This window comes from Lupinus angustifolius, chromosome LG02 (assembly GCF_001865875.1).
Source record: "Lupinus angustifolius cultivar Tanjil chromosome LG02, LupAngTanjil_v1.0, whole genome shotgun sequence".
Taxonomy (NCBI): Eukaryota; Viridiplantae; Streptophyta; class Magnoliopsida; order Fabales; family Fabaceae; genus Lupinus; species Lupinus angustifolius.
This window is the reverse complement of record NC_032010.1, coordinates 23,808,172-23,835,058: the sequence shown is the minus strand read 5'-3', so window position 1 is coordinate 23,835,058 and position 26,887 is coordinate 23,808,172. Positions and strand designations below refer to the sequence as shown.

Genomic DNA, 26,887 nt, shown 5'->3' with positions numbered 1-26,887 from the left:
TCAACATAATTTTATTATTATAGATTAGTTGTGACATGAATATAAAATATATTAACATATACTGATTTTTTGAAAATAATATATAAATTTATTAATAATGGTAACGGTAGAATTATTTTTAGAGAGATAATATAAATGTAATATGAAATTATCAATTCTTAATCAAGTTAAAATAGAAAATCTAGCTACCAATTTTATTTATAGTAGTAAGTATGTAGAATAATTTTATAAGTAATTAATAATATAAACAATTTCACCTAACAAAAGTGTTAATAAATGTTATGTTAAATAAGAGAATGATATGCATTGAAATCAACTATTTACATTTTATTTTAGAGTGTAATATAGTATCAGTGTAAAAAAAGTATACAGTCAATACATTATCCACCATTAATTTATATTACTTTTATTTAAGAGTCAATGATAATTAAATATAAATTATGAATAATGCATGATAGTGTAAAATACTCTTATGATAGTACATACATCATTTTCTTTTTGTTTTATTTTATTGTGGATTTGAATGAGTGAACAAACTAGATAAGATTAGAAATGATTACATTGGAGAGAAGTTGAAGTAGCGCTTATTGTAAGAAATGCAATCTATCAAATTGAGGTTACTCTAATTTCTAGAAAAATATGGAGGCCAAAAAAATCATAGACGAAACTGTTAGGGAAGATTTATATATTACTTCTTTGTCCATAAACATAATTTATGTTAAAAATATTATGACATCGTTCGATTTATATAGTCGATCCCTAAGTGAGATTAAAAGTTGATTGTTATTATTGATGTAACACTTCAACCATAACATTGGTTTTTTTGTTTATCAACTTTTAATATTTCATTCACCTTATCAGATTTTTTATTTTTTTATTTTATAAAGATATACTTCATTAAACTTACTTATCTAAAATAATACTTTAATATAATAAATTCTCTAAAACAATAACAATCAAATTATCAAGTATACTTATATTTATTTTAAACAAAAATAGAACTTATTTCACCCAAGTTAACCTAATTTTACATTAGTATTTTTCTGAGACTACTTGAAATTAATTAATTAATTATCTTATAAGAAATTCTTATACTCCATCAACTTTGGACTATGCATGATTTAGTCTATAGATTTCAAAATAGTAAAAAGGAATACACAACTTTTAAAATATTATGTGTGAAGTATAGTTCAAACAACACAAATAATACTTAATGCAACATGAACTCTTATGTCCTAATATTGAAAATTTGGTAGGAAACTAGTTTCTAGTGGCTTGTATATTTTAGAAGACCTTATCCATAAAATTATTAGAGAGACTCAATAACCTCTAAAATATTATCCACAACCATAGCAGCTACTATAAACAACAGAGTCTATGGTATTTAGTTGCATTTTGCTCACAGCTTCTATTATATCTTAGAATAGCTTCTAGGCACTTCTAGTTTTTCATTGCTGCTTTCACACTTTTCTTTTCTGCAACATTGAGTATTTGCCAACACAGTTAGCACTTAATTCTTCAAGAAACAGGTTTGGTTCTTTTCTCTCTTAAACATTTTTTATTTTCCTTCTTATAACTTTTAGAGAGTTCTAATCAAAGTGCATGTTTACAAAATTCATACACACACAGGAATCATACTACAAATATATGAAACATGAACAAATGAACATAGCACAATATATATATATACACACAAATATATATATAGGGAGTGACTCAAGTGAGAAAGTTCTCATAAAAACAGTGAGAACAATAAATCTTGAACTTACGACTAATTATGTATCTTTTAATCTTAACCGTTTAAACAAGATCTATTGGTCCATATTAACAGTTCTGGATTGTTCTCGATGAGTCGCTATATATATATATATATGTGTGTGTACAATGGGGCACATCCTTTTGAAAAGTCTCCTCACTTTTCTATAGGACCAACCCACATGTTAGGAAAGAGCACCAATGGCCTCAAGGCCTATTTTATAGTCAAGAGTTATCATAACAAGAGAATCAAATAGATAAGAAAATTCAGATTATTAAAAGAAAAAATTGTACTAAACAGAAAGCAGTGCCTTGAAATACAAACGTTTATTCCACCAACTTATTGACAATTCAGAAATTAAAAACAAAACAAAACAAAACTAAGCATATTTATCATGATAATGTTTCTCAGCATTGTCAGCATTATTAATTATTATACACAATTAGACAAATAACTGGATCATTTGGTCTTTATTATAAAATGCAGCCATCACATACTTCAAAATGAGATTCCTTGTATGTGGCTTTGAATGGCCAAAAGATGAAAACACAAGTCATTGAAGGATTCTTAACTCTTCAACTCTACTGTTTTGCCTGCAAAAATGAATAGAAAATCACATAGATTGTCTTGTACTCTTGTTCTTAAGAATCCACATATTTAATGTTCAACTCTTTCTTTCCATCAATAATTTTTCTCTCAAAGCAACTACATTTAAAGAAACCAAAAACAGATATGGGAATATCACAAGCCTCTCACTGTTAAGCCTCTCACTATAGAAGGAGCATAGTTGGAAAAAGAATAAACAATGGTAGGTTGAAAGTTGAAACTAATTGAACATCGAATACATAATGAAGAACATTAATACCCAACTCTACCATATGATCCTCAAACTTTCCCTTTCTGTAAACTTACTAAACCGAGTTATCGACAGAGCAACAACGCATTCATCAAATGTTGAACTGTGGTCAGTAGTCTCCTTCACATATATGACATTACAATCTATGACGCCCGATAGGATCCGGCGACCGATAATATGCTAGAGTAACCTTATGATCATGCTTATGTTTCATTTCTATTTGATTAGTGCATAACATAATCAAAGAGCATAATAGATGTACTCAAAACAAACATCAACATCACTAATAAAAAAATGCTCATCTAGAAAATACCTGAGAATACAAGAAGGTTCCGAAGACGGCGATAGCAGCTCCGAGCGCATTCACGGGTTGAACAGGTGTATGGAAGATGATGATTGAAGAAACTATAACAGATATACGTTTCATGGTGTTTCCAATGCTAAATGTCAAGGGAGAGATCTCATCCAAAGACATGTATGACACCTGATTGTATAGATGATAAAATACACTCTGAGCTACCACCCACCTGTTTTGCACAATCACCAGCCATAAACTTGATCATAATATGGAGAAGTGCAGAAGTTTTCAAACCAAAAATGAAGGAGAAGAACACCATATAACTCGAAAACATAAGTCGGGTTTATTTTCGATCACGCTATTTAAACACATTAATCAGGTCTTATCAACTTCAAAGTTAGCTGCATAGAATGTTTATTCTATGATTCTAAAATCATAATGTACTTCATTATAAGAATTCCAAATCCATCAAGATCATCCAAACATATCTAGGGATAAATCAGATTGAACAGTCATCATGTAATTACCATAAAAATTGAGGTCCAATTTGAGATAGGGCTGTTTGATATCCAGCTGCCCAAACCTTTGGTCCTTCCACAGCAATTGCAAATGGTGTGAGAATTACCAGAGACAGAATAGATAAACAAGCATAGTAATTCATTCCGCTGACCGACTTTCCCTTCATGCCCTTTTTCGAAAAGATATTACGGAATACAAACGCCAAGTTCGATATCATAGCCCCCATAAAGCCTGGAAAAATGAAAGAGAAACATTACAGAACAATCAATAGGGTGTATAGTACTCCCTGCAGAAGTTCGTATGAAAAACAATACATCGCTAAATCTTCGAACGATATCAACATGAATGCAACAACAACAATCAAAAGAGAAGTTAACTTCAAATGGAATGATGTTAGCGAAACATCATTCCATTTGAAGTTAACTTCTCTTTTGATTGTTGTTGTTGCATTCATGTTGATGTCGTTCGAAGATTTAGCGATGTATTGTATGGAATGATGTTAGCGAAACATTCTTCGAAAGAGAAGTTAACTTCTTTACCAATCATATTGAAATTGAGCTCAGTCACAGCGGCAAGTGCGCATCCACCAATGATTGGAACTAAAGACAGATAGACTGGCACAGGGAAGGTTTCACCCAAAATGAATCTTGAAACCAGAACACTGAAAGCAGGCTCTCCACTCTTGATAATATGAGTGAATGATACTGCAACTTTTGACATACTAACAGTTGCAGCTACATGCCCTATTGTATGTGCAATAGCAACCTGAAGGAAAAACAGAAAAAACTAAGGCCCCTATAAGAATAAATAAATAAGGGGTAAAGTCCAAACTATTTAAAATCTCTTTTGAATCCCTTGGCAAGGTGAATTATTACTCTTCCCAAACTTGAAAAGTTTCCATCAATGGAAAAAACTATACCTCGGATAAATCTATAGATTAATTCATCTACACAGTTTAAATGGATTGGATTTTGCCCTCATCAAACTTCTCTTAACTCAAACCACAAGGGTATCTAGAAATAGGACCAAAATTTTGTTTTAGCTTATTTTTCACATAATATATAACATATGAAGTTATGAACTAATAAAAACATTGCTTTTATTTACTCCCATCATCTATACATGGTATAAATGGATTGAATTTCTACTCTTTGTTTTTTTTTCTGAAAACATCAAACTTCTCTAAAAGTCAAACCACAAAGATATGTAGAAATAGGACCAAAACTTTTTTAAAGAGATTATATATATGTATATAACACATGAACTAACAAAAACATTGCTTTCATTATCATTTTTTTCCCTCAGGAAGCAAACAAAAAGTGATTAACTTACAGGGAACAAAGACTTCCAAAACTCAAGATCAGTCTTAGGTGTCTCAGCTATCCTTGTGGCCCATGAGATCAACATCATAAGAGAACCACATGCAAGTGAGAGAGTTGAAGTAAGCCAAGGATAAGGGTAAGCATTCAAAACCTTCTTGTTATAAATATTGAAGACCACATTCAAAGCCCACCATGTTGCAAAATATATCCCAATTTTAACCTTCTTAGCAGCCTCTGATGGACCCTCAATTCCTTCAACCTCTGATCTATCTGCCTCATAAGCTCCACAAACAAAATCACTTTTTTCACTTCTCAAAGGCTTAACAAGGTTCCCAACACCAATAACAGAAGAAAGGTGAAGTGGCTTTTGCACTGAAACCATAGATCTCTGAGGGATTTTTCCTCTTGAAAAAAGGGAACATGATTGAACTGAAGATTTTGTTATACCCTTTTCCCGGAAAACAAGACCAGAACCTCGGATCGCTATACCAGGATGTTTCAGAGTGCAAATCATGATGATGTGATAAAGGGGTGAAGAAAAAATAATAAAAACCTAAACTTTCCGACCAACACCTGAATGGGTTGCTAAATAAATAAAAAAAGAGGGATTCAGAGATACCGAAAGTGTTATGTGTCAGTGTCAGAACCGTGAAGTTAAGTCTCAAAGGTCTTGCTTTCGTGAACACTATGATACCTCTCTCTCTCAGATCTTGAAAGTTTTATGCAAAATCTAAACAAGTATAAAAACCAGAAAATTAGGGATTTGTGATTATTTTTTTACTATTATGGGTAATTAAAAAAAAATTATTATTTTAATCATTTAAACTGAATATTCCAATAGAGTTAAGTAAGATTATGATTAACAACCGAAACTAATTTAAATTAAGAAACCAAAATAAGCTAAAGAAAGTTAAGAAAAAAAAGTTTAAGTGTTCTTATCATGTCTATTTTTTTTTTTTTTTAGAGAAAAGAAAAATAAGAAGGTTTTGTTAATGGAATTGAAGTTAACAAACACAATTCTTATTTTTATTTAGATTTTATGTATTATTTTATAATTTATTATATCCACCATAAATTAAAGGTATTTACTATTTTTCACTTTTTCTATGTGATTAATAATTTAATATCACAATCTATCTCATATCATTATAAGAACATACTTCTTTGTGTTGTTATTGGTGGTTAGGGATTTTCATAGTTTCCAAACTTGTTAAAATTGTGAGGTTTGGTGTGAAATGGTGATGGTAAAGAAGGGTTGGTGGCTTCTTTTAAATCTCCATTAATACCATCTTGCCATGTGCATCATAAAGTAGGAGATGGATTTTCATAATAATTAAAGATAAAGACTCTTTTTTGGCACAAATTCTCTCAAAAAGTTGAATAAAGGTAGAAAATTGGTTGAATGTTTAAAAAACTAAGGTGATAAACCAACACATTGAAATATAAGTGTTTTATTTATTAATTAGTGATTTATTTTGTATTAATAATAATATTTCTTCACATTTTTTAGTAAGGAACTAATCACTTTCGGGTTCGTGATTGTCCCTCCTAACAAATATCGCTATGAGGAACTCTCAACATTGAAGATCCGGTAGGACCTTATACCACTAAATCATTGTTAAACGTCAAATTAGTTGTTATTTTTAATCAAATGGGTTGATGCAAACAAATATATAAGATTGTTGAATCCATAAAAACTTAGTGTGCTATTTGTTTAATTGGAAAATAATTAAATTTGGTTTCAAAAGAGTTTTGATTTAGTGAAAGTATTAAATTAAACTAATGTAAAAGTAAGCAATTTGAAGATATTAATTTGAGAGATGAATAATCTATGATTAGATTTCATTATTTGTCATCTAATATCCAATAATGACATTCATGACATTCATATATGATTATTCCTATGATTCCCTACCACCACTTCTTATCTATTTATCAATTCTTTGAGTAAACAAATCAAATGATTAAATAAACTAATTCTCAATTCGTTGAGTAAACAAATCAAATGACTAAATAAACTAATTTTCAATTCATTGATAAATTAATCACTTAATCATAATAATATGAGTGTTAGATTGACTAGTTCAATTAATCATATTCCTAGGCATTAACATTTTACTAGTTGATATATTCAAGATCTAGGTTAATATTGAAATTCTCATTACTTATCTTTAAACCTTAGATCATGCATTGGATGATCAAACTAAAACAAACATTAAGAATAAGAATAATCAATGAAAAATAGTGAAATAATATTAAACAATTAAATAGTTATATTTGACTCATCGAGTTCAAATAATTAAGTCTAACTCCAAACAGAAGGATTTAACTACTCATTCCCATAGAAGATATAGTCATCTGGTTGGTTTGTCATTCTTCTTCTTTCCAAACTTCTTAGAATGGTTAATGTCTAAATCCTAATATTCTCTTCTCTCAATGATGATAAGTGATAATCATTAATGCTCGGTGATACCTTCAACTCATAACTACTCTCCTAATTTATTATAATCTTCCATATTTTTTCTTATCATCCTGAAACTAATTGGAATTAGATTGTTAAATTATCATCTTCAAAGGTTATAGTTAGAATTGGATGGTTCAGTCATTATTTTCAAAGATTATTATTAGAACTAGGTGATTGCGTCTTTATCTCCAAAGGTTTTGATTAGCACTATGAACTTATTTGACTTTTTTTTCTCTCTTTATAGCCCATAATCACTTGAAATATCATAAAAGCACACATAATAGAATCTGGTGCAAATATTTGACTCGATATATATTATAAATTATATTTATGTAGACTTTTAAGGTTAAAATATGCTCAATTATCCTTATTATTTAAAGTAAGTTTTGCACTTATAAATGTCTAACTAAGTTTTAAAGAAATACAACATAAAATACTTACCATATATTAATTTTATAAGGTGTCAAAAGTTAAATATATAATCATAGAATTATAGTTGAAAGATATTCAACTTGCACATATTAATTTAGTGGTTATGCAAAATTAGATATTTAGATGTTGTAAAGAGTCTAAGGTTAGGATTTGATAGAATGACATTTATGAGAGACAAACACAATAATATGAATGAGATTAACATATTATCCAAATAGCGAAATGACCATCTTAAGGATAACAAATTGAAATTTTTTCAAAAACAAATAATTAGAAAGAATGAAAATAAAACAATTGAATGACTACAATAATATTTTTTTTTTTAAAACAAAGAGTTTTTGCGATGATCAAATATTAGTAACAAGCAACAAATCACTCCAAAATAATGAAAATTCAAGCATTCATACATTTTTTATCCTATTGACTTGTAAGCTGTATACCAAATTAAATAATGGTAAATATAAAATAAGAAAACAATGAAACTTATCAAACTAAATTACCAAGAATGTTGAAATTAATAATGCATTAAATTAGTTTTTTCTTCACAAACAATATAGAAAAATGTTAAACCGTGAGCTTTCTTATTATAATTGAAATATGTGATGTTCTTCATCGATAAGAATTGTATTTTTAGCACAAAAACTATATCTAGTTGATGCAAAATTTAATGTTGTGAGTTTTATTAACCAATTTTCTATTCAGGTAAAACTATTCAAAATGGTACAATAAAATTGGAAGATCAAGAAATTTGAAGACATTAAAAGGAAGCAATTGAATGACATATAACAATGAACAAAAAACAACAAAGATTTTTCGTGATAGTAAAAATATAAGTAACAAGCAAGAAATCACTACAAAATATTGTAAATTTAAGCATTCATACATTTTTTCAGATCAAATTTCCTAATTGTAAAAAAATGCGAGATGGACTAAAGTTATAAAACCAAATTAAAAAATATATAAATTAACACTACTTACATTACTTTCTTCTTCATAAACAATAAAGAAAAAAAATGATATATCACAACCTTTTATTCTCCATTTGCATAACCACAAAATATTATTGTCGTCTGGTACATCCAACGAGTTTTTCAAAATCTCTCATAGCTTCCATATTATCGTTGAAACCTGCAGTATTCTTGATCAAATCAAGATTAAGTCGAGCCTTTTCTCTTTTTTTCGCTCTCATCATTTGCTTCCAATTTGACAAAATATTCTTTTTTGCATCATCCATAAAACCATAATGAAAAATAGTGTTCAAAAATGTGGTTTTAGAACTACACTTCTCTATTTGTGTGCTCTCTTTTCCCTCTAAATCTACACTACTAGAAGCCATTAATGGGTTCTTAGCTAATTTTTCCTTGAGAGAAAAATGTTTAATTATGATTGAAACAATAGAAGTCTTATGAAAAATTTCACAAATGTGGTTTGCACAACTATGAAAGAAAGAAAAGGCTTTGTTACATAGATTAGGGTAAAGTATCAATGAAATGAATTGCATATGAATAATAACAAAAACAAAGGATTAAGAATGTGACCATCATGCTTTATTCGTTTGCATTATTGTTTTACTCGTTTAACTTGACATAAAGTTAATTATAATATATAGGATAAGATTTTAATAATATAATTAACTATTTAAAAATTAAAAAACCAATTATAAATACATTTTATTACTCATTTGCATTATCTTATTATATAATTATCATCAATTCGTATTCCAATTAATTATTATTTTAATTTTATATTTTTAACTGATTATTTTAAAATGTAAACTATTCTAATTTAGCAGTCACCTACTTCACTTTATTTAAGTAGTACAAAAAAACTAATAAATGCTAAATTTAAAGTTAGCATATTTATTATGTTATTTTAATGTATATTTTCAATGAAACAAGTAACACTTGTAAATATCAAGTATCAACTTTTTCTATTGTATTAATGATTTTTTAAGAATGTAATATTTATATACTTTAATGTATAAATTTATATGTAACCACGACATCATCTATCATTTATTTGAATTATTTTTTTGAAGAGTTATCATATTATATAATTATCATCAATTCCTATATCAATTCATTATTATTTTAATTTTATATTTTTAACTGATTATTTGAAAATGTAAACTATTCTAATTTAGTAGTCACCTGCTTACTTTATTTAAGGAGTACAAAAAAAACTAATAAATGCTAAATTTAAAGTTAGCATATTTATTATTTTAATTTAAAGTATATTTTCAATGGAAACAAGTAACACGTGTAAATATAAGTATAAACTTTTTCCATTATATTAATGATTTTTTTAAAATTGTGATATTTATTTACTATTAATTTAAAGATTTATACATAATCATTATATCATCTACCATTCATTTGAATAACTTTTTTAAAGAGTTACCATATTATATAATTATCATCAATTCGTATATCAATTAATTACTATTTTAATTTTATATTTTTAACTAATTATTTTAAAATGTAAACTAGTCACCTACTTCACTTTATTTAAGTAGTACAAATAAATGCTAAATTTAAAGTTAGCATATTTATTATGTTAATTTAATATATATTTTCAATGGAAACAAGTAACACGTCTAAATATCAAGTATTAACTTTTTCCATTGTATTAATGAGTTTTTTAAGAGTGTAATATTTATTCACAATTAATTTAAAGATTAATATATATTCACTATATCATCTACTATTTATTTGAATTATTTTTTTTAAAGAGTTACGGTATCATATAATTATCATCAATTGGTACATCAATTAATTACTATTTTAATTCTATATTTTTAACTGATTATTTTAAAATGTAAACTATTATAATTTAGTAGTCACCTTCACTTTATCTAAGTACAAAAAAAACTAATAAATGCTACATTTAAAGTTAGCATATTTATTATGTTAATTTAATGCATATTTTCAATGGAAACAAGTAACAAGTGTAAATATCAAGTATCCACTTTTTCCATTGTATGAATACTTTTTTTAAGAGTATAATATCTATATGTTATTAATGTAAAAATTTATATATAATTATTATATTATTTACAATTCATTTGGATTACATTTTTTGAAGACTTATCATACTATATAATTATCATCAGTTTGTATATCAATTAATTGTTATTTTAATTTATATTTTTAACTGATTATTTTAAAATGTAAACTATTATAATTTAGTAGTCATCTACTTCACTTTATTTAAGTAGTACACAAAAACTAATAAATGCTAAATTTAAAGTTAGCATATTTATTATGTTATTTTAATTAATATTTTCAATGGAAACAAGTAATCAAGTATCAACTTTTTCTATTGTATTAATGAATTTTTTAAGAGTGTGTAATATTTATTTACTATTAATTTAAATATTTATACATATTCACTATATCATCTATCTTTCATTTGAATTATTTTTTTAAAGAATTATCGTATCATATAATTATCTTAATTGGTATATCAATTAATTACTATTTTAATTTTATATTTTTAACTGATTATTTTAAAATGTAAACTATTATAATTTAGTAGTCATCTCCTTCACTTTATTTAAGTAGTACAAAAAACTAATAAATGCTAATTTAAAGCTATCATATTTATTATGTTATTTTAATGTGTATTTTCAATGAAAACAGGTAATGTGTATAAATACCAAGTATCAACTTTTTCCCTTTTGTAATATTTATATACTATTCATATAAGAATTTATACATAACTACTACATTATTTATCATTCATTTAAATTACTTTTTTAAGAGTCAATCAATAATAATCTAACATGAATAATGAATAATACAATAATTTAATATGTAAAGATTTATACAATATCTTTTCCATTAAAATTACAATAATAGAAGCGAGTAATAGTTTTTGGCTAATTTTTCCTTGAGGAACAAATCGACTTGGCAAGATTTTGATAAAAGATATCTGCGGAATGTGGTTTGCTATTTTCTATTAGGGTTATTTGTAAGTTGAGTTTTGGATTTGGAGAAAGAGAAATGAAAGGTTTCAGAATTATTTTATCAGCCTATTTCATGGCTTTAACACCCTCCATTTTCTCCTCTCCCCATCTGAAACCCAATTCACAAACAAATCTTAAGAGTTCGTTTAAATACTTATTATAATAGATAAAAATTACTTATCCCAACTTGGTGTCCCCAACCCAGTCCAACATAATATTATAGTACCCTCTAATATTATATTCTATTTCAACAATGAGAATGAAATATTACATAGGAATTTGTATTTTTTAGTGGCATAGTGAGCCCAAATTTTCCAATAATGTGATAATATATTATTCGGCGAATTATATTTGGGGATACCATGTTGGGACAGGTGATCACCATCCCATTTGTTATAGTGTGTTCAAAGTTTAGGCACGATATGGGCCAGGACCTAAGAAGCCCATTTATCAGTTAAACATTAGGCCTGCAAATGCGGTTAAGTTGGGCCCAATGCCATTTTTCATTTGAAATAATTCCCTAATTGGTGTAAAACCCTAAAGCATTGTTTTGAGATTCAGAAGCGTTGTTCTGTTCAGTTCTCGCAACAATGTCGATGTCGAAGAGTTCGAAGATGCTTCAATTCATCAACTACCGCATGCGTGTCACCATTCAGGATGGCCGTCAACTCGTCGGAAAGTTTATGGCCTTCGACCGCCACATGAATCTCGTTCTCGGCGACTGTGAGGAGTTTCGCAAGCTTCCACCGGCGAAGGGGAAGAAACCCGCGGAGGAGCGTGAAGACCGTCGCACTCTTGGCCTCGTCCTCCTCCGTGGTGAAGAGGTTATATCAATGACAGTTGAAGGACCACCTCCTCCGGAGGAGTCACGTGCCAAGGCCGTCAATTCCGCCGCGTTAGGAGGCCCTGGTTTAGGACGTGCTGCTGGGAGAGGAATTCCTGCTGCTCCTGTTGTTCAGGCCCAGCCTGGGCTTGCTGGGCCCGTCAGAGGAGTGGGTGGGCCTGCTCCTGGTATGATGCAGCCGCAGATCTCGCGTCCGCCGCAGCTTTCGGCGCCTCCGGTTTCGTATCCACCTGGGGCTCCTGTGATGAGGCCGCCTGGTCAGATGCCAGGGTATCCTGGTGGGCCTCCGCCGCAGATGAGGGGACCAATGCCGCCAATGCCGCCTGGGCAATATGCTCCGAGACCTGGTGGACCGCCTCAGCCGTATCCTGGCCCGCCGCCTCAGTTTGGGCAGAGGCCAATGGGGCCTCCACCGCCTGGTCAGATGATGAGGGGACCTCCAGGTCCTCCTCGTCCTGGGATGGGTGGCCCACCACCTCCTCGCCCTGGGATGCCGCCGCCTGGTGGTGTTCCTGTTTATGGACCACCCAGACCTGGCATGCCTCCTCCACCAAACCATCAGAATCAGCAACAACAGTAATGGTAGTTTTTCTTACTCTTATCTTTTACTTGCACTATGTGTTTTATGGCTATTTAGCATGAAGCAAGAATTATTAGATGTGTGTAATATTTGTTATGTAATGAAGATGTTTGATAGAGTGCCAATGACTATTTGATATGCATATTTTAAATCTGTTCTGTCATTTTTACCTGTCATTGTGTTGAGAAAATCAGAAGCTAGAATCCGACCTCCTGGAAATGAGAGCTTGATCCAGCCGTAAGATAAGATGGATGTGAAGCGTTTATGAAGCTTTGAGCTCTATTTGAATGCTTGCCCTATTTAGACATGGGTTCAGAAAAGTGTTTTATAGAGTTCTTTTTTTGTTATAAACTCCTGTAGGTGGTGATTTTTTGCTTTGAAAGCCTTATTGGTTATGCTACAACATACAGCTGAAGTCAGTTTGTGTAACCATTGGTGAGGTTATTGTGATTGGGTGAACTTCTTGTTGGGTGTTGTTTTGTTTGTATGTTAGATTATTCACAAGGTTTGACTGTTGGATGAAGTTATGGAATGTGCAAATTGTGAGCTCAATCTTCGATTTCTGTTTTGTTTTTTTACTTTATCTATTGTTCATCTTAGTATCTTTAACTATCTCTTCCATATGCTTGTCATATATACTGACTTGCATTAGAACATCTAATGTCACCTACCACTCCTAACTTTAAAGACTTTTTTGTAATACTAATTTTGAATGCTTTCTCCATTCAGTCATGAATTATGTATGGTACAGGATTTTAGTTTCTTCTGCACTCTCTGTGCTATTAGAACTATTACTTTTTTCATTTCTGCTTCACTTTTTTTATGCTCCTGGGTTTGTGCTCGTTCATTCCATTCATGCCCATCTACCAGTCTTTTATTTTTGCCACTGTACGGATTTGTCTAGCAGTTTTTATTTTGTGTACTAGCCAGCAGTCCATGCCTTTTTCTTAGTTTCTGTAACCAGTGATAAGTGCTCAAATCATTTTAGTCCCCAAGTTTGGACATATTCTGTGGTTTTGGAAAAGAGTTGTTGTCAAACTCAGGTGCTGAGCTTTAGTATGAGCATCTAAATGCTTGTTAGAAGTCATCTGTGACATAATACCAATCCATGCCAATAAAAGACTAACAAAATATACTTTATTAATTTATTTGAGAATAATGTATCTCCTCATATCAGGTAGCCAGTAAAAATGTTACATGTGTGCTATTTTGTTTATTTTTTAAATTATTTTTATAGAAAATGATGAAACATGACACATGTCATGATTTCACTGGCAGGAGGAGATAACTTATCTCCTTATACCAGGAGATACTTCATTCCCAATTTATTTTCTATCACAGTATGACAAATAGGAGTGAAAAGAAAGAAATGAGAAACAGGTAAAATAACTTGGCACTGTTGTAGTGACTTAAGTGATTATTTTCCCTGTAGTCTTAGACGTTAATGTCACATAATATTCCCGTTTCTATAAAATTTGAATGCCATGTTTGATACATTCTTCAATGAAATAATAGTATTGGTATGTAGCTGATTCACATTTTACTATTTTAGATTCCTTCCCTATGATGAGAACTAGGAATGAGTGGGGGAATGCATTATATATTCTGTATATTTTCAGTTTTTGTTCAGCATATCTGAGGTGAGGACATCGTACTGGAATTTGTACTTTTCATGGTACTGGGGCTCAATATTTGTTGGTGATATTAAATTCATTATATTTGGTCTGTAAATTTATCACTGTTTGGATTGCCTCAATATTTTTAGCTTTTCATCTTTTTATTATTGCAGTGAACACTGAGCTTCACATGGTGAAATTTAGAAAATTCTTAACAGAAGAGTGATGCGGCTTTCCTTTTTTCTGCACTTTCATTATGCACTTGTGAAATCTTAGACATATACACTTGTGGATAATTATTTCACTGATTACTGCAAAATTATTGTGGACTACAAATTTCCATGAAGGAAATCCATTTTTTACTGAGACATGAACAACTAAAGCATATCATTAAGTACAAATAGAATTCCACATGACTGTGGTACGGCTGTATTTGTACCTATGGTATTGATCCTGTTTGTTCTACGTCTTGTACATGTTTGCTTTGCTTCATTTGTAGTAGATTTATCTTTTCTTGTGATACATGTGGTTAATATCATCCCTCATTTTTGGTCCGTTCTAAATAGATAACTTCATATTATTGTTGCAGATTTGGTATTGCTGGTGGTATGAAGATTCAGACCTTGGATTTCTTGCGCACACTTTGAATATTCAGCTTGTACTCAGGAAGTGATTATTGCTTGTACAACCTAGAATCATTCTCTTGTTAGGGATTTTTCTATTTCTTGATGTGAATGTGTTATGTTAGTATATGTTTTGAAGGTTATGCCATTGCAATCTGAGCATTATTAGACATATAATTCGGCTATGTACATTATCAAGGATAGAAATGCCGGATTGCAAATCAGGATTGTTGCTTGTTGATTTCTGAATGTAGGACTGATCTTTGATTTAAATATCACCCATTCTAACATTTGGTGCTCCATTAGGAAATATATTAAAAACATAAAATACAATTTTTATGTTATTTGGTGGGATTTGATTGGTTTGGGACACATCGTCAAAAAGTTTTGTGGACAAATGATCCTAGTTCCAATAATGCCTTGCTGGTATAAAATTAACCATTGTGACCATTAGAAAATGTGAGCTCATTTATAAATGCACAGCAACCCACCAATATTTTTCCATGTTTATGTTCCCAGTGTATACATTTCAACAATTAATATAAATACTAAGTCTAAAATGTATGCATCTTTGTTGTAATTTTTTTTGCACATTATTATAAATTATTATTCATTTGTATTATTAAAATTTATTAATGACTAAATACGAATTATGTTTATATAATAAAAGACTTTTATATTGTTAATACATATATTTTTTTATAAATAATTTTTGAATGACTATAAACAAATTTGAAAAGATATTTAAACTTATTCATTGTTGAACATAATGTCTTCCTCTTGTCATAGAATAAAGTTTTTACTTTTGGCCAATAAAAGGAAAGAAATAAAGATAAACCAGAGAAGGAAAGCATAGAGAATGTTTAACCCCGCATTATTTTACCATTTATTTTGAAGAGTTTAATTTATCTTGTTTAATAGATTATATGTTGAGAATATAAATATATTTTTATTGTGGGTGTATAAATTATTTTCTCAAATTTTAAAATAGGTAGATGCTTTTCTATCATTATTAATGTGCCATATATATAAAATAGAAAGGGAGGGAGACATGTTGTTGCCACGTGTGTCCGTAATCTTTAGATATTATCGTAGTAATTTTATATATGGCATATTAATAATGATAGAGAAGCACCTTCCTATTTTAAAATTAGAGAAAATAATTTATACGTTTATAATAAAAATATATTTATATTCCCAATATACCATTTGTTAAGAGTTTAAAATTTATTTATACATTAATAGTGTAAAAAAATCAGTATATTATTCACTATTAATTTATAATACTTATGTGAAAAAGTTAATAGTATTTAACCACATTTTATTTTTTTCTTAAGATGGTAAACAAGCATGTCAATATGATGGGCCTAGCCCATAATTGAGGCCCCAATAAAACAATCTTCGTTATCTTTCTGTTCCGTCAATGGCCGAATGTTGAGAGAGAGAAAGTAGAGGAATCAATCAATCGCAGATCTCGGTTACGCTGCTCCGTCGCCACCGTCTCTTTTCCTTCGTTATTTAAATCCTCATACACGCTTTCTCCTCATCGTCGCACCAAGGTTTTTTCCTCTCTTTTAATTTTCATTCAATAGTCTTAATCATTGAACAAATAATTTTATTAGGTTCGTGTTATCGATTTTGATGTTTTGGAACGTATCACCGAAGAGTAATTTTGAAGCGAGTTAGATGTTTTTCATTATATGAGGTATACGCAGGGATTTTTAAATTCGTAGTTAGCAGTTATAACTATTCCTTGTTCATTCATATCTGCAAGTGTGGTTCATTAACGGCTTATTCGTTTTGGCTTTAAAAAGTGATTCTATTAAAAGTGATTTATGAGAATCTGAATAGTATAGTTTTTCACAAGACCTGAATTTCAGCTTTTGATGCAGCCTGTGTTTCTTTGTCTAAGACAACCAAACTAATGTACATGTGTTGAAGTGATTTTTTTAAATCAAAAGTTATTGCTTATTTTGTGGGAAAAAAGTTTAAACAATTTGGCCCTAAATTATCTATATTGATTCTTCTGTTGTGACTTGTGAAACACTTCAGTCCTTGATATGGATGTTATGGGACAGCATTAATTTTAGTATTCATATTTTACTTTAGAGGTTAATAACTTAATATGCATCATGGCAATCATGTTTAGCAGTTGTAACTCATCGTTTTAGGTTAGGTTTGTATGATGATCTGTCACAGATAATACATTGGCTGAAACCTTTGCTTGTTAGCTTTATTTTTTTATATATTTCATGTTCTTTTTCCCTATGTAGCAACCAGTCTATATGAAATATTGAAAATATATTTTCAGACTTTAGAGTATTTGTATGAAGATTTAGGTAATGGTGATAGCCATATGGGCTGTCAGCTTGACCTTATATCTTAGGGCAGAATTGTATATTGTATGGCTTTCTGAGGGACACATGCTTTGCTATCATGATAGTTACTTTGCCACCTTTCCTTAGCTGCACTGTTTTCTTTGCTTTAGGTTGTTTCGATTTATAAAGTCCTTCTAATCCTACAATTTTAAATATATATTAATGTTGCTCTAATGCTTTTTTTACATGATTTCAGCAGCACAGGAGGAAGGAAGCACTTGGCAGATTACTAATAGCACCTTCTTTGATCTGAAATAATTTACCCTGATTTAAAATGGGAAAAAATGAGTTCCTCACACCAAAAGCCATTGCCAACCGAATCAAAGCAAAAGGACTGCAGAAACTTCGGTGGTATTGCCAGATGTGCCAGAAACAATGCAGAGACGAGAATGGGTTTAAATGTCACTGCATGAGTGAAGGGCATCAACGTCAAATGCAAATTTTTGGGCAAAACCCACATCGGATAGTTGAAGGATATACTGAAGAGTTTGAGAGTACTTTTCTTGAGCACATGAAGCGCAGCCACCGATTCAGCCGTGTGGCAGCCACTGTGGTTTATAATGAATATATAAATGATAGACACCATGTTCATATGAACTCCACCCAGTGGGCTACACTAACTGAGTTTGTTAAGCACTTGGGTCGAACTGGCCAGTGTAAGGTTGAAGAAACGCCCAAGGGTTGGTTCATTACATACATTGATAGAGATTCAGAAACCCTTTTCAAGGAGAGGATGAAGAATAAGAGAATCAAGGCAGATATGGTTGATGAAGAAAAGCAAGAGAAGGAGATCATGAAACAGATTGAAAAAGCTGAGCAATTGATGCAGCTACCTACTACTGAATCTGGTCAGCCTTCACAAGTTGAGCCCCCAAGGGAACTCAATTTGGAAGATGGAGTTAAGATAGGATTTTCTCTTGGGTCATCAGCTAAACCTCTGACCAAAGAAAAACATGAGGCATCGGCAAAGGTGGTCTTTGATGAGGTCGAGGAAGAGAAGCCTGAGGAAAAGAATCCTGGACGAAATTTGAAAAGGAAAGAGAGTGGTGGTGGAAAATCAACTTTGGCAGAATTGATGAGGGATGAAGAGAAGAAAAAGGAAAAAATTAACAGGAAAGATTATTGGTTGCATGAGGGAATTGTGGTTAAGATCATGAGCAAAGTTTTAGCAGAGAAGGGATATTACAAGCAAAAGGGTGTGGTGAGAAAGGTGATCGACAAGTATGTCGGAGAAATAGAAATGCTTGAAAGCAAGCATGTACTCAGAGTTGATCAGGCAGAGCTTGAAACTGTCATTCCACAAGTTGGGGGCCGTGTAAAAATAGTCAATGGGGCATATCGTGGATCAATTGCTAGGCTTTTAGGGGTGGATACCGATCATTTTTGTGCTAAGGTGCAGGTAGAGAAAGGTCCCTATGATGGTAGGGTGCTTAAAGCTGTGGAATATGAGGACATTTGTAAAATTGCCTAGTTTGTGACTGTTCCTATGAGTCTTTTTGTTATGTATCTCACTAAAACATAAATCATGACTTTTTCTGTTGGGTAGAGTACATGCTTGATAACAGATTTCGGGCACTTGTTAGTCAAGAATGGCGCATAAGAATTGGTCATTGTGAGCTCTAAACCATCATGTTGCTGGTGCTATTGATGTTCACTTCCGGTTTAAAACTCACCGGTGGATAAAGTTGAGTTATTCCTGTCCTTTGGTAATGTAATGTTTACATTCTTCTGTTTTAAACTTTAAAAGACCATGCTTTTGGGTTTGATTATTTGCTTGGTAATGATAGAGAAGTAGTTCTATTGATTGTAGCTTTAAGTCCCTGCATTGATATTAATTAGAGTATTAAATCTATGCATTGACGGTGTAAAGATGTATATACAGACAATACATCATCTACTATTCATTTGAATTACTTTTTTTTTTTAAAAGTCAGTGATGATTGAGAATGAATGGTGGATGATGCAATGACAGTGTCAAAAACTCTTACAATAAATTATACCTTGAAAGTTGGAATATAGGCCTTTTTTGTTGTTGTTGCAATAGGCATATTGTAATGTTTGTAGAGCAGCATCAAAGAAGTTTGGCCCTTGACGGAGACTACATTAAATTGAATTTTTCTAAGGAGTGCTGATGGGGTCCAAATTATTGCTAAATTTAAATAATGAGTTCGCTGAAAAGGATTATAAAAAAAAGATTATGTTGCACATATTAGTATTACCATCTTATTTTGAGTAATAGTCAATGTAAATGATAATAATATACAAGCTACGCCCAAGTGATGCAGTTCTTAACTATACCAACTCAATATCAGAGGAGAATGGAATTTTTGAGTATCTCCTCAACTTTGAGTTCTTTAGGAAGGCTTTTCTGAGTTGCTTTACATAAAACTATAGAGTAATTATCAATTTCGGTAACTTAATTTTTAATTGTACCTGTTTGGTCCTTTGCAATTTAAAATATCCAAATAATCTCCTACAATAAAAAATTCAAAATTAATGTTTTTTTTTTTGAAGATTAGACATTTAGCTAATCCAACAATAGCAAATCAATAATTTCTTCTAATAATAACACAAAGAAGGGCAAATTACCGCAACAAAGAAGAAATATGGCTTAAATCTATAATTCAAAGAAGGGCAAATACATGTGAAACTGTTATGTTTAAGCCCTTTATTTGTTCATTTTATAGCGATGGGTGTTTTCTATGACCAAGCAATCTTGATTAATGCAGTATATGCGTATACCTCGTGTTTTTGTATATCATAGGTGGAGAGTGATTGTATCATCCATCATTTATTTTCAATCATTATTGACTTCTAAAAAATAATAATATAAATGAACGATGTATAGTACACTAGTGTGTATATATCACCTCTATTATATTTATGCATTCTTTATTAACTTTTTATGTCACAGAATAAATGATTAGTAATAATTATCAGCAGATATTCCAATCACCCAACACACATTCTTCATAAATTTATTTGCCAAAAAATAATACATATCAATGTCCATGATATCTTAAAAGTTTAAGCTAAGCTATTTATTATTCATCCATTAATGATTTCAAGGAAACCAAATTTAATAGTAGAACTATGAAATTTATACTACTTGCATATAAATGTTGGAACAGAACCTATCAGCATCACTCATCTATATAGGTCCCTTGCATATTCCTGCTTATAGCAAAGAATTAGTTAGCTAATAAAAATGCCATAAACTGAATTATTTTCTATAAGTACTCTCCTGAGAATTATATATCACCTTTTTGGTCATGTCACTCTGCAAATCCAAATTGAGCCTAGAGGCTATATCCCCGATCCAGCAAGGCGGCGCCTAGAGGCATTCGATATGGCTATCTGACCAAGCTTGTCAGCGTCATTTGATACGGTCCTTTCACTGGTTTGTGTGTAATGCCGCAACCATTCTCCAACATAAACCTGAGACATTAAAGTAGTTTTGATGAAATCAGGGGAGAAAATTGTTGGCAGAAAGGCACTGTATGTAACGATATATTCGGGTAGAACTGAAAAGGGTAGTTATATGTGGATCTAGTACAGGTCTATCATATGATTTTGTTGCATCATGCAAATATTTCCTAGCACTGCTGTTAAGAATGAGATAGTGTAGTCTTAAAGTGATACAACTAGAAACCGATTTCCAGTAAGTCGAATGATAAACAACAGGTACAACATATTGGGACAAAATAGTTAACTATAGTTATAATTATGATAGATTTTTAATGTGCAAGAAAATTATGCCCACGGAATTGATTTTAAGACAAGAACTAACCTGTTGAGGTCTCATAATCTTCGTATCGGGATCATCCAAGGATTCTCTCCAATGTGCCAAGTAACCAGCCATTCGAGGGATAGCAAATAAAACGGTGAAATATTCCGGAGGAAATCCCATGGCCCTGATAATATAAAACCATCAGTTCAAGACTTCAGCCCTTGTATGATATTCTGGGAGGAGGGACATACATTATCCTCCCTAGTTACAATAATTGGCAGTAAGAATAGATTACCTATAGATTAATCCAGAGTAGAAGTCAACATTTGGATATAACTTTCTCTTGATAAAATATTCATCGGATAGTGCAACCTTCTCCAATGCGACTGCAACCTAAATGATCAAATAATTTCAGAGAAGTTAGAACTTAGAACTTAGAACTTGTAAGGTTTACACTGAATACACTCAACCAAATTGACATTAAATTAAGCAGAAGTTTTCTTGCTCAGGCAATAACTGTAGTGTGTGAAACCCGAAGTATTGCTTTAAATTTGAAAAAGTAAAAAGTTGGTACAGATTTTAAATGACTTCAAATCATCTGAATTGACCAGCTATCGTTATTTTCGAAGAAAAAATGACAACCCCTGATTGGTTGATCATATGCCTCATGACCAGCATATCTAGCTTAAGGAATATATAACTGAGGCAGCACAAAAGAGCACAGACGGGTAGAATAAAATGGACAAGCACCTCAATAAGAGGATCCCGGCCAACAATTGAAAACACTTCCTCTGCCAAGCTTCTTAAGACCTTTGCTCTGGGATCATAGTTTTTGTACACTCGGTGTCCAAAACCAGACATCTTTCGTTTCCTGAAAGAATAACATAGGACAAGAATATCAATTAAAAGTTAAACTATCATTTTCCATACTTTCTGCGAAGAAGCAATGCATCATGCTATCTGTTAGAAAATCAAGAAAAATATCTCTTCAGATGATCTCTTGGAAGTTACTTTCTATTCAATACTTAGTTTCATTATTTAATTAGGATTAGGAGTCTTGTTATTAGTATAAATAGGATTACTTTTTTTCCGCATACCATTATTATCATAGAGGGCATGCCTCGGCACAACAGTAAGGTTGCTTGCCTCATGACATGCAGATCATGAGTTGAAATCCTAGAAACTGTCTCTTCACTTGCGGGGGTAAGCATGCGTACATCTAGATGTGATACTTGTATACCAGGCCCCCTTTTTATAATAACATTATTATCATACCATTGTACACCGTATCAATTTATTATTTTTTATTCTATTATTTAGGGTCTCTATTCTCTCCTTTCCACCTTCTCTATCTAAACATATAAATTCAACATCATCCTTTCAGGGGTTAAGCTTAAAGCTAACTACTAGAAAAAACGTAAAACATAAAAAACAAAGCGAAAGTAGTAGCTACCTGGCTTTGACACCTTCAATGAACTCCGGAATCTTATCAATGGTTCCAATTTCACTCAGCATTTTGAGGACAGCCTACAGAATCGAAGGCCAATCAGCATGATTACATATCAAATAAAAGTTTTGTGCTCGAGTTAACTCACACAGCATTAACAAGGCCATATACAGAAAACAATCGCAGGATTAACTATTTATAGTCACCTCATTAGCTCCACCATGCAGAGGTCCATAGAGAGCTCCTACAGCTCCGGCAATAGCAGTGTATACATCAACGCCGCTGAAATAAGATAATGGTTAAGCAATATTAAAATGATTGCTTCATGTTGCTTGAGTAGTATTGTAGGAAGATGTACCTTGATGAAAGGTGTCGGACAGCGGAAGTTGAGCAATTCATTTCATGTTCTGCATGAAGGATGAAGATGATGTCCAGTGCACGAGTTAGTTTTGGATTGGGTTTATATGACCGGTTGCCCCTGAAAACATGCAGTGTAGATTTATTTGTTATACACACAAAAGATGGTAAACCTGGGTAGCGTTCTATAATCAAACATTAAATTATAGTTCTTTTGAGCACAAAAGTATGAAGAATAAATAAACTAAAAAAACAAGTTAGGCTTATTCCGAATTATAAATCAGAGCTAAAAAATTTCATACGACATACAAAGAATCTAGCATGTATAGGAAGTTCTCTGTATAAGAAAGGTTGTTGGATGGAAGCACAGGTGGCCTTCCTGCTAGTCGGAGAAGCACTGCTGCAGCAATTGTTGTTATCTGCAATTAAAAAAATGTTATTGCAATAAAGCAATAGTACAACTTGCAAATAAGCAGAGTTAAGTGAATACTGCACAAAATCCCACAACATACAAGCTGTAACACCCGTGCAAGATGCGTTCGAAGTCACTGAAAAACCTACATATATCAGATATAGAAGGGTGCAGGGAGTAAAGAGAACTCGATAAGCACACCTTTCCAATAACCCGAGCTATTTGTTTGTCTCTCACTTGCTTTGAGTTGTAAACATCAAGGCCCTGCATTAAATTATACGGAAAATTCAAAGCCAAAACAAATAATATAACATGGCATTAACAATATAACATGTGGAACCAAAGGGTAAGTAAGTTGACAGCAGTTTTCGTTACGTACTCTGAGAGCGGGATTCGCATCAGGATGAAAAACAGATAGAGCACTCATGGCATTAACAAGCACACCCATAGGATGAGCATCATGAGGCATTGAATGTATGATATCCTACAAAACAAATGTAAGATAATACCACGACTCAATCAGATAGTTACTCGTACTTAATTAAAGAAATGAACAAAGTAATCTCACTCATTTCAACAATCAGTATTACAATTCTAAACCTGCTATTCAAGTCATAGTCAGATTTTCTTTCAACCTTGAATATAGAAAAAACAGCACATGCTTTCCAAAAACCCAGTTATAGAAAATTATTCCACCAGTTCTCGTAAAAAATAAAAAATACTGTGATGAAAGATCAAGTAGATTTATTTTAAAATATAAAATATCATTAGCATATTCAAATTCAATTTTCAAACCGTAATACAATTGGTGGAAATCTTTTACAAATCTAAAAGAGTAAAAGCTATGACTGGCTGAAAGAAAGAAGTAGCGGATATAATTTTGTGACCATAAACCCGTGGCAATAGTTACTAGATGTAGCTCAAAAGCTCACCAAAACTCCTTGTGGAACAGCTGAATGCTGAGATATAGCGAAACTCCATTGGGCTAACTGACTTTCAGAAGGCAAGTTTCCATACACTAAAATACATAGAAAGATGGAGTCAATAAACATCAGAAACATTCATCCTATGCATAAAAGCATGTAATTAAAAATAAGGGGGGAAACTCACTTATGAGATATGACACTTCCAAATAAGTGCTTTTCTCTGCCAATTCCTCAATTGGGTATCCTCTATATCTAAGAATTCCCTCATCGCCATCGATATAACTAATTGTTGAACGAACAGGAGCTGTGTTTAAATAGCCCGGGTCATAAAGCTTGAGCCCCTTATCATTCTTCCCGGTAGATATCTGCAAATCAAATATTAGATAACCCCACAATAATACATAAATAGTCATACTATATAATAACAAAGGAAACTGATTTTTCAACATAAAATTTGTTTCACAAATTTAACCTCTTAACGATGTTTCCAGTTAACAACTTGTATTATGTGGTTAACAAGACCATTACCATAATCCGTTATTAGCCTCGCTAATCACATAATACGCATTGTTAACGGTAAGTTTGTGGATCCGGCTCCTCTAAAGTGGAGGATGCATTTTAGAGGGTAAAGTATGCATTTATGACTATTGATTTAGAAATCAGTGGCTGTGATAATAATACATTTTCACATTTATAACAAATCATGGAGTTGTTATAATCAATTAATATATATGTGCAAGTATGGATAACCAATATATTGATTATAGAATAATAAAAAGTCTTTATCAAGAAACTAACTGCATCACTTCTCAATGTATGAACATCACATTTTCATATAAAAAAATATTTATCTATAATTTTTAACTTATGTGAGTCTAAATTGGTTAGAATTTACCTAGCATTTTCACAACGAATGACATTTTTTTTGTTAACTACATACAATATTATCGACAAATTTTAATGATGTTTTAACTTCTTAAATCCGCATGAAACTATAAAAAAACTCTATCATATTAAAGGTCTTCTGAAAAAAGAACGAGGCAGTACTAATTATGAATAAATTATTTTCTTTTCTTTTTTTAAATAAAAACACGATAAACAACAAACACCGACAAATAGAAACTACAATTCCAAACAATTGAACAGAGCATAAAGGAGCGAAATTGATGGAAACCCATTTCACCAAATAGGGAATTCCTTCGAAAACAATATAAAAAATGAAAATTTGATACCTTTTTGAAATCAGAAGCTTTGACGGTTCCGTCAGGTGAAACCTGAAGCTGGTACTTTTTCGCCGTCCTGTCATCAACGACGGTCAAGGTACCGTTGAGGTTGGCCGGTTGTGGCGGAGGAGGAGCGGAGAGAAGAGGGTGAGGGTGGAGGTGAGGGACACTGTGATCGGTGGAAGAAGGAAGAAGATGAGCAGAGAGCGTGGCCAAACGGCCACGCGCTTGAAGCATCGGTGATTCACAATCGCCGTTTGACATTTTCAGTGAAGAAGTGGAATTAGATGAGAAAGAGATGCAAATAATTGTGGACGGAGAAGAAGAAAGTGATGAGAGAGATTCACTATGAATGAATGAAGTTAGAAGAAATAAAAGACATATATATAACTAGTTTCTCGCTGCATTTCTATAGAGCAGGACATGCCCCAAAAAGTTTAGTGTCATATAATTTGTTATAAAAATACTTCATTATTAAATTTTTTATTTTTTAATTTGAATATTCTAAGTGGTGGTATATTTTTGTAAGACATCGGATAATTAGATATGATATAATCATTTTCTATAGTTTGGTACTAAGAATTAGAGAATAAAGTATCATCTCCTCTAAGAATAAAGTATATCTATTTATTGCCTTAATGATAATTAGATATGACAAAATGGGTTGTCCGGCCTGTTTAGCCCGCGCCCACAAATGCCTGCAAAATTTTAAGTGGGAGCAGGCATACACGCATTGGTTTAGTGGACAAAATCGAATGCCCTGCCAATTTTAGAACGGGCTAACGGGCTTGTAGGCGGCCCGCAGACATTGTTGAATAATTAAAAAAATAAAAAATTCATATAATAAATGAAATTAAATTAAATCAAGTAGTTGAAGATAAAAACAAATTTTTTTATATTTTATATGAAGTTTAACAAATCACATTATATTACAATTTTTTAGGGATTAAAAATCACATTAAATCATAACTTATTTAAAATTTTCTTATTTTTTCCTTACATTATATTTATGGGCCGCCCACACGCACAACGGAAATGCCCACAAACTTAACGGGCAAATTGGCAAAATTTGTATGTTATGTCCACACAAAAATGTCAGTTATGTGGGCGCGCCCGCATGCAATGCCCATTTTGCCA

At 31.6% G+C, this 26,887-nt stretch overlaps 4 protein-coding genes and 1 long non-coding RNA gene across 7 annotated transcripts; 3 read left to right on the top strand and 2 right to left on the bottom strand.

The window, feature by feature from the left end:
- LOC109341969 lies at positions 1,252–4,871 on the top strand. The gene is made up of 2 exons (XR_002107017.1): positions 1,252–1,529; positions 4,735–4,871. It is a non-coding gene; the product is annotated as an uncharacterized LOC109341969 (long non-coding RNA).
- Positions 2,044–5,454, bottom strand: LOC109341892 (glucose-6-phosphate/phosphate translocator 1, chloroplastic-like). The gene is made up of 5 exons (XM_019579867.1): positions 4,762–5,454; positions 3,969–4,194; positions 3,438–3,660; positions 2,926–3,139; positions 2,044–2,349 (listed from the first exon to the last, which is right to left on the bottom strand). The coding sequence occupies exons 1-5, from the start codon at positions 5,263–5,265 to the stop codon at positions 2,338–2,340; spliced, it is 1,179 nt and encodes a 392-aa protein (XP_019435412.1). The 5' UTR covers positions 5,266–5,454; the 3' UTR covers positions 2,044–2,337.
- Positions 12,134–15,567, top strand: LOC109341869 (small nuclear ribonucleoprotein-associated protein B'-like). 2 transcript variants are annotated; one of them, XM_019579850.1, is made up of 2 exons: positions 12,134–13,040; positions 13,399–13,569. In XM_019579850.1, the coding sequence occupies exon 1, from the start codon at positions 12,205–12,207 to the stop codon at positions 13,036–13,038; it is 834 nt and encodes a 277-aa protein (XP_019435395.1). In that variant the 5' UTR covers positions 12,134–12,204; the 3' UTR covers positions 13,039–13,040; positions 13,399–13,569. The 2 variants fall into 2 exon arrangements, with proteins under 2 accessions (XP_019435395.1, XP_019435389.1); XM_019579844.1 differs by lacking the exon at positions 13,399–13,569 and adding an exon at positions 15,244–15,567 and having other exon boundaries at positions 12,138–13,040.
- LOC109341860 (DNA/RNA-binding protein KIN17) lies at positions 16,695–19,388 on the top strand. Its single transcript, XM_019579835.1, has 2 exons — positions 16,695–16,838; positions 17,852–19,388. The coding sequence occupies exon 2, from the start codon at positions 17,930–17,932 to the stop codon at positions 19,124–19,126; it is 1,197 nt and encodes a 398-aa protein (XP_019435380.1). The 5' UTR covers positions 16,695–16,838; positions 17,852–17,929; the 3' UTR covers positions 19,127–19,388.
- On the bottom strand, positions 20,600–26,122 carry LOC109341848 (citrate synthase, glyoxysomal-like). 2 transcript variants are annotated; one of them, XM_019579822.1, is made up of 14 exons: positions 25,760–26,122; positions 24,712–24,892; positions 24,534–24,619; positions 23,981–24,085; positions 23,803–23,865; positions 23,499–23,608; positions 23,191–23,310; positions 23,039–23,114; positions 22,839–22,912; positions 22,136–22,256; positions 21,681–21,778; positions 21,446–21,569; positions 20,918–21,093; positions 20,600–20,829 (listed from the first exon to the last, which is right to left on the bottom strand). In XM_019579822.1, exons 1-13 carry the CDS (start codon positions 26,012–26,014, stop codon positions 20,962–20,964), a joined length of 1,545 nt encoding a protein of 514 aa, XP_019435367.1. In that variant the 5' UTR covers positions 26,015–26,122; the 3' UTR covers positions 20,600–20,829; positions 20,918–20,961. The 2 variants fall into 2 exon arrangements, with proteins under 2 accessions (XP_019435367.1, XP_019435373.1); XM_019579828.1 differs by having other exon boundaries at positions 20,600–20,826; positions 20,941–21,093.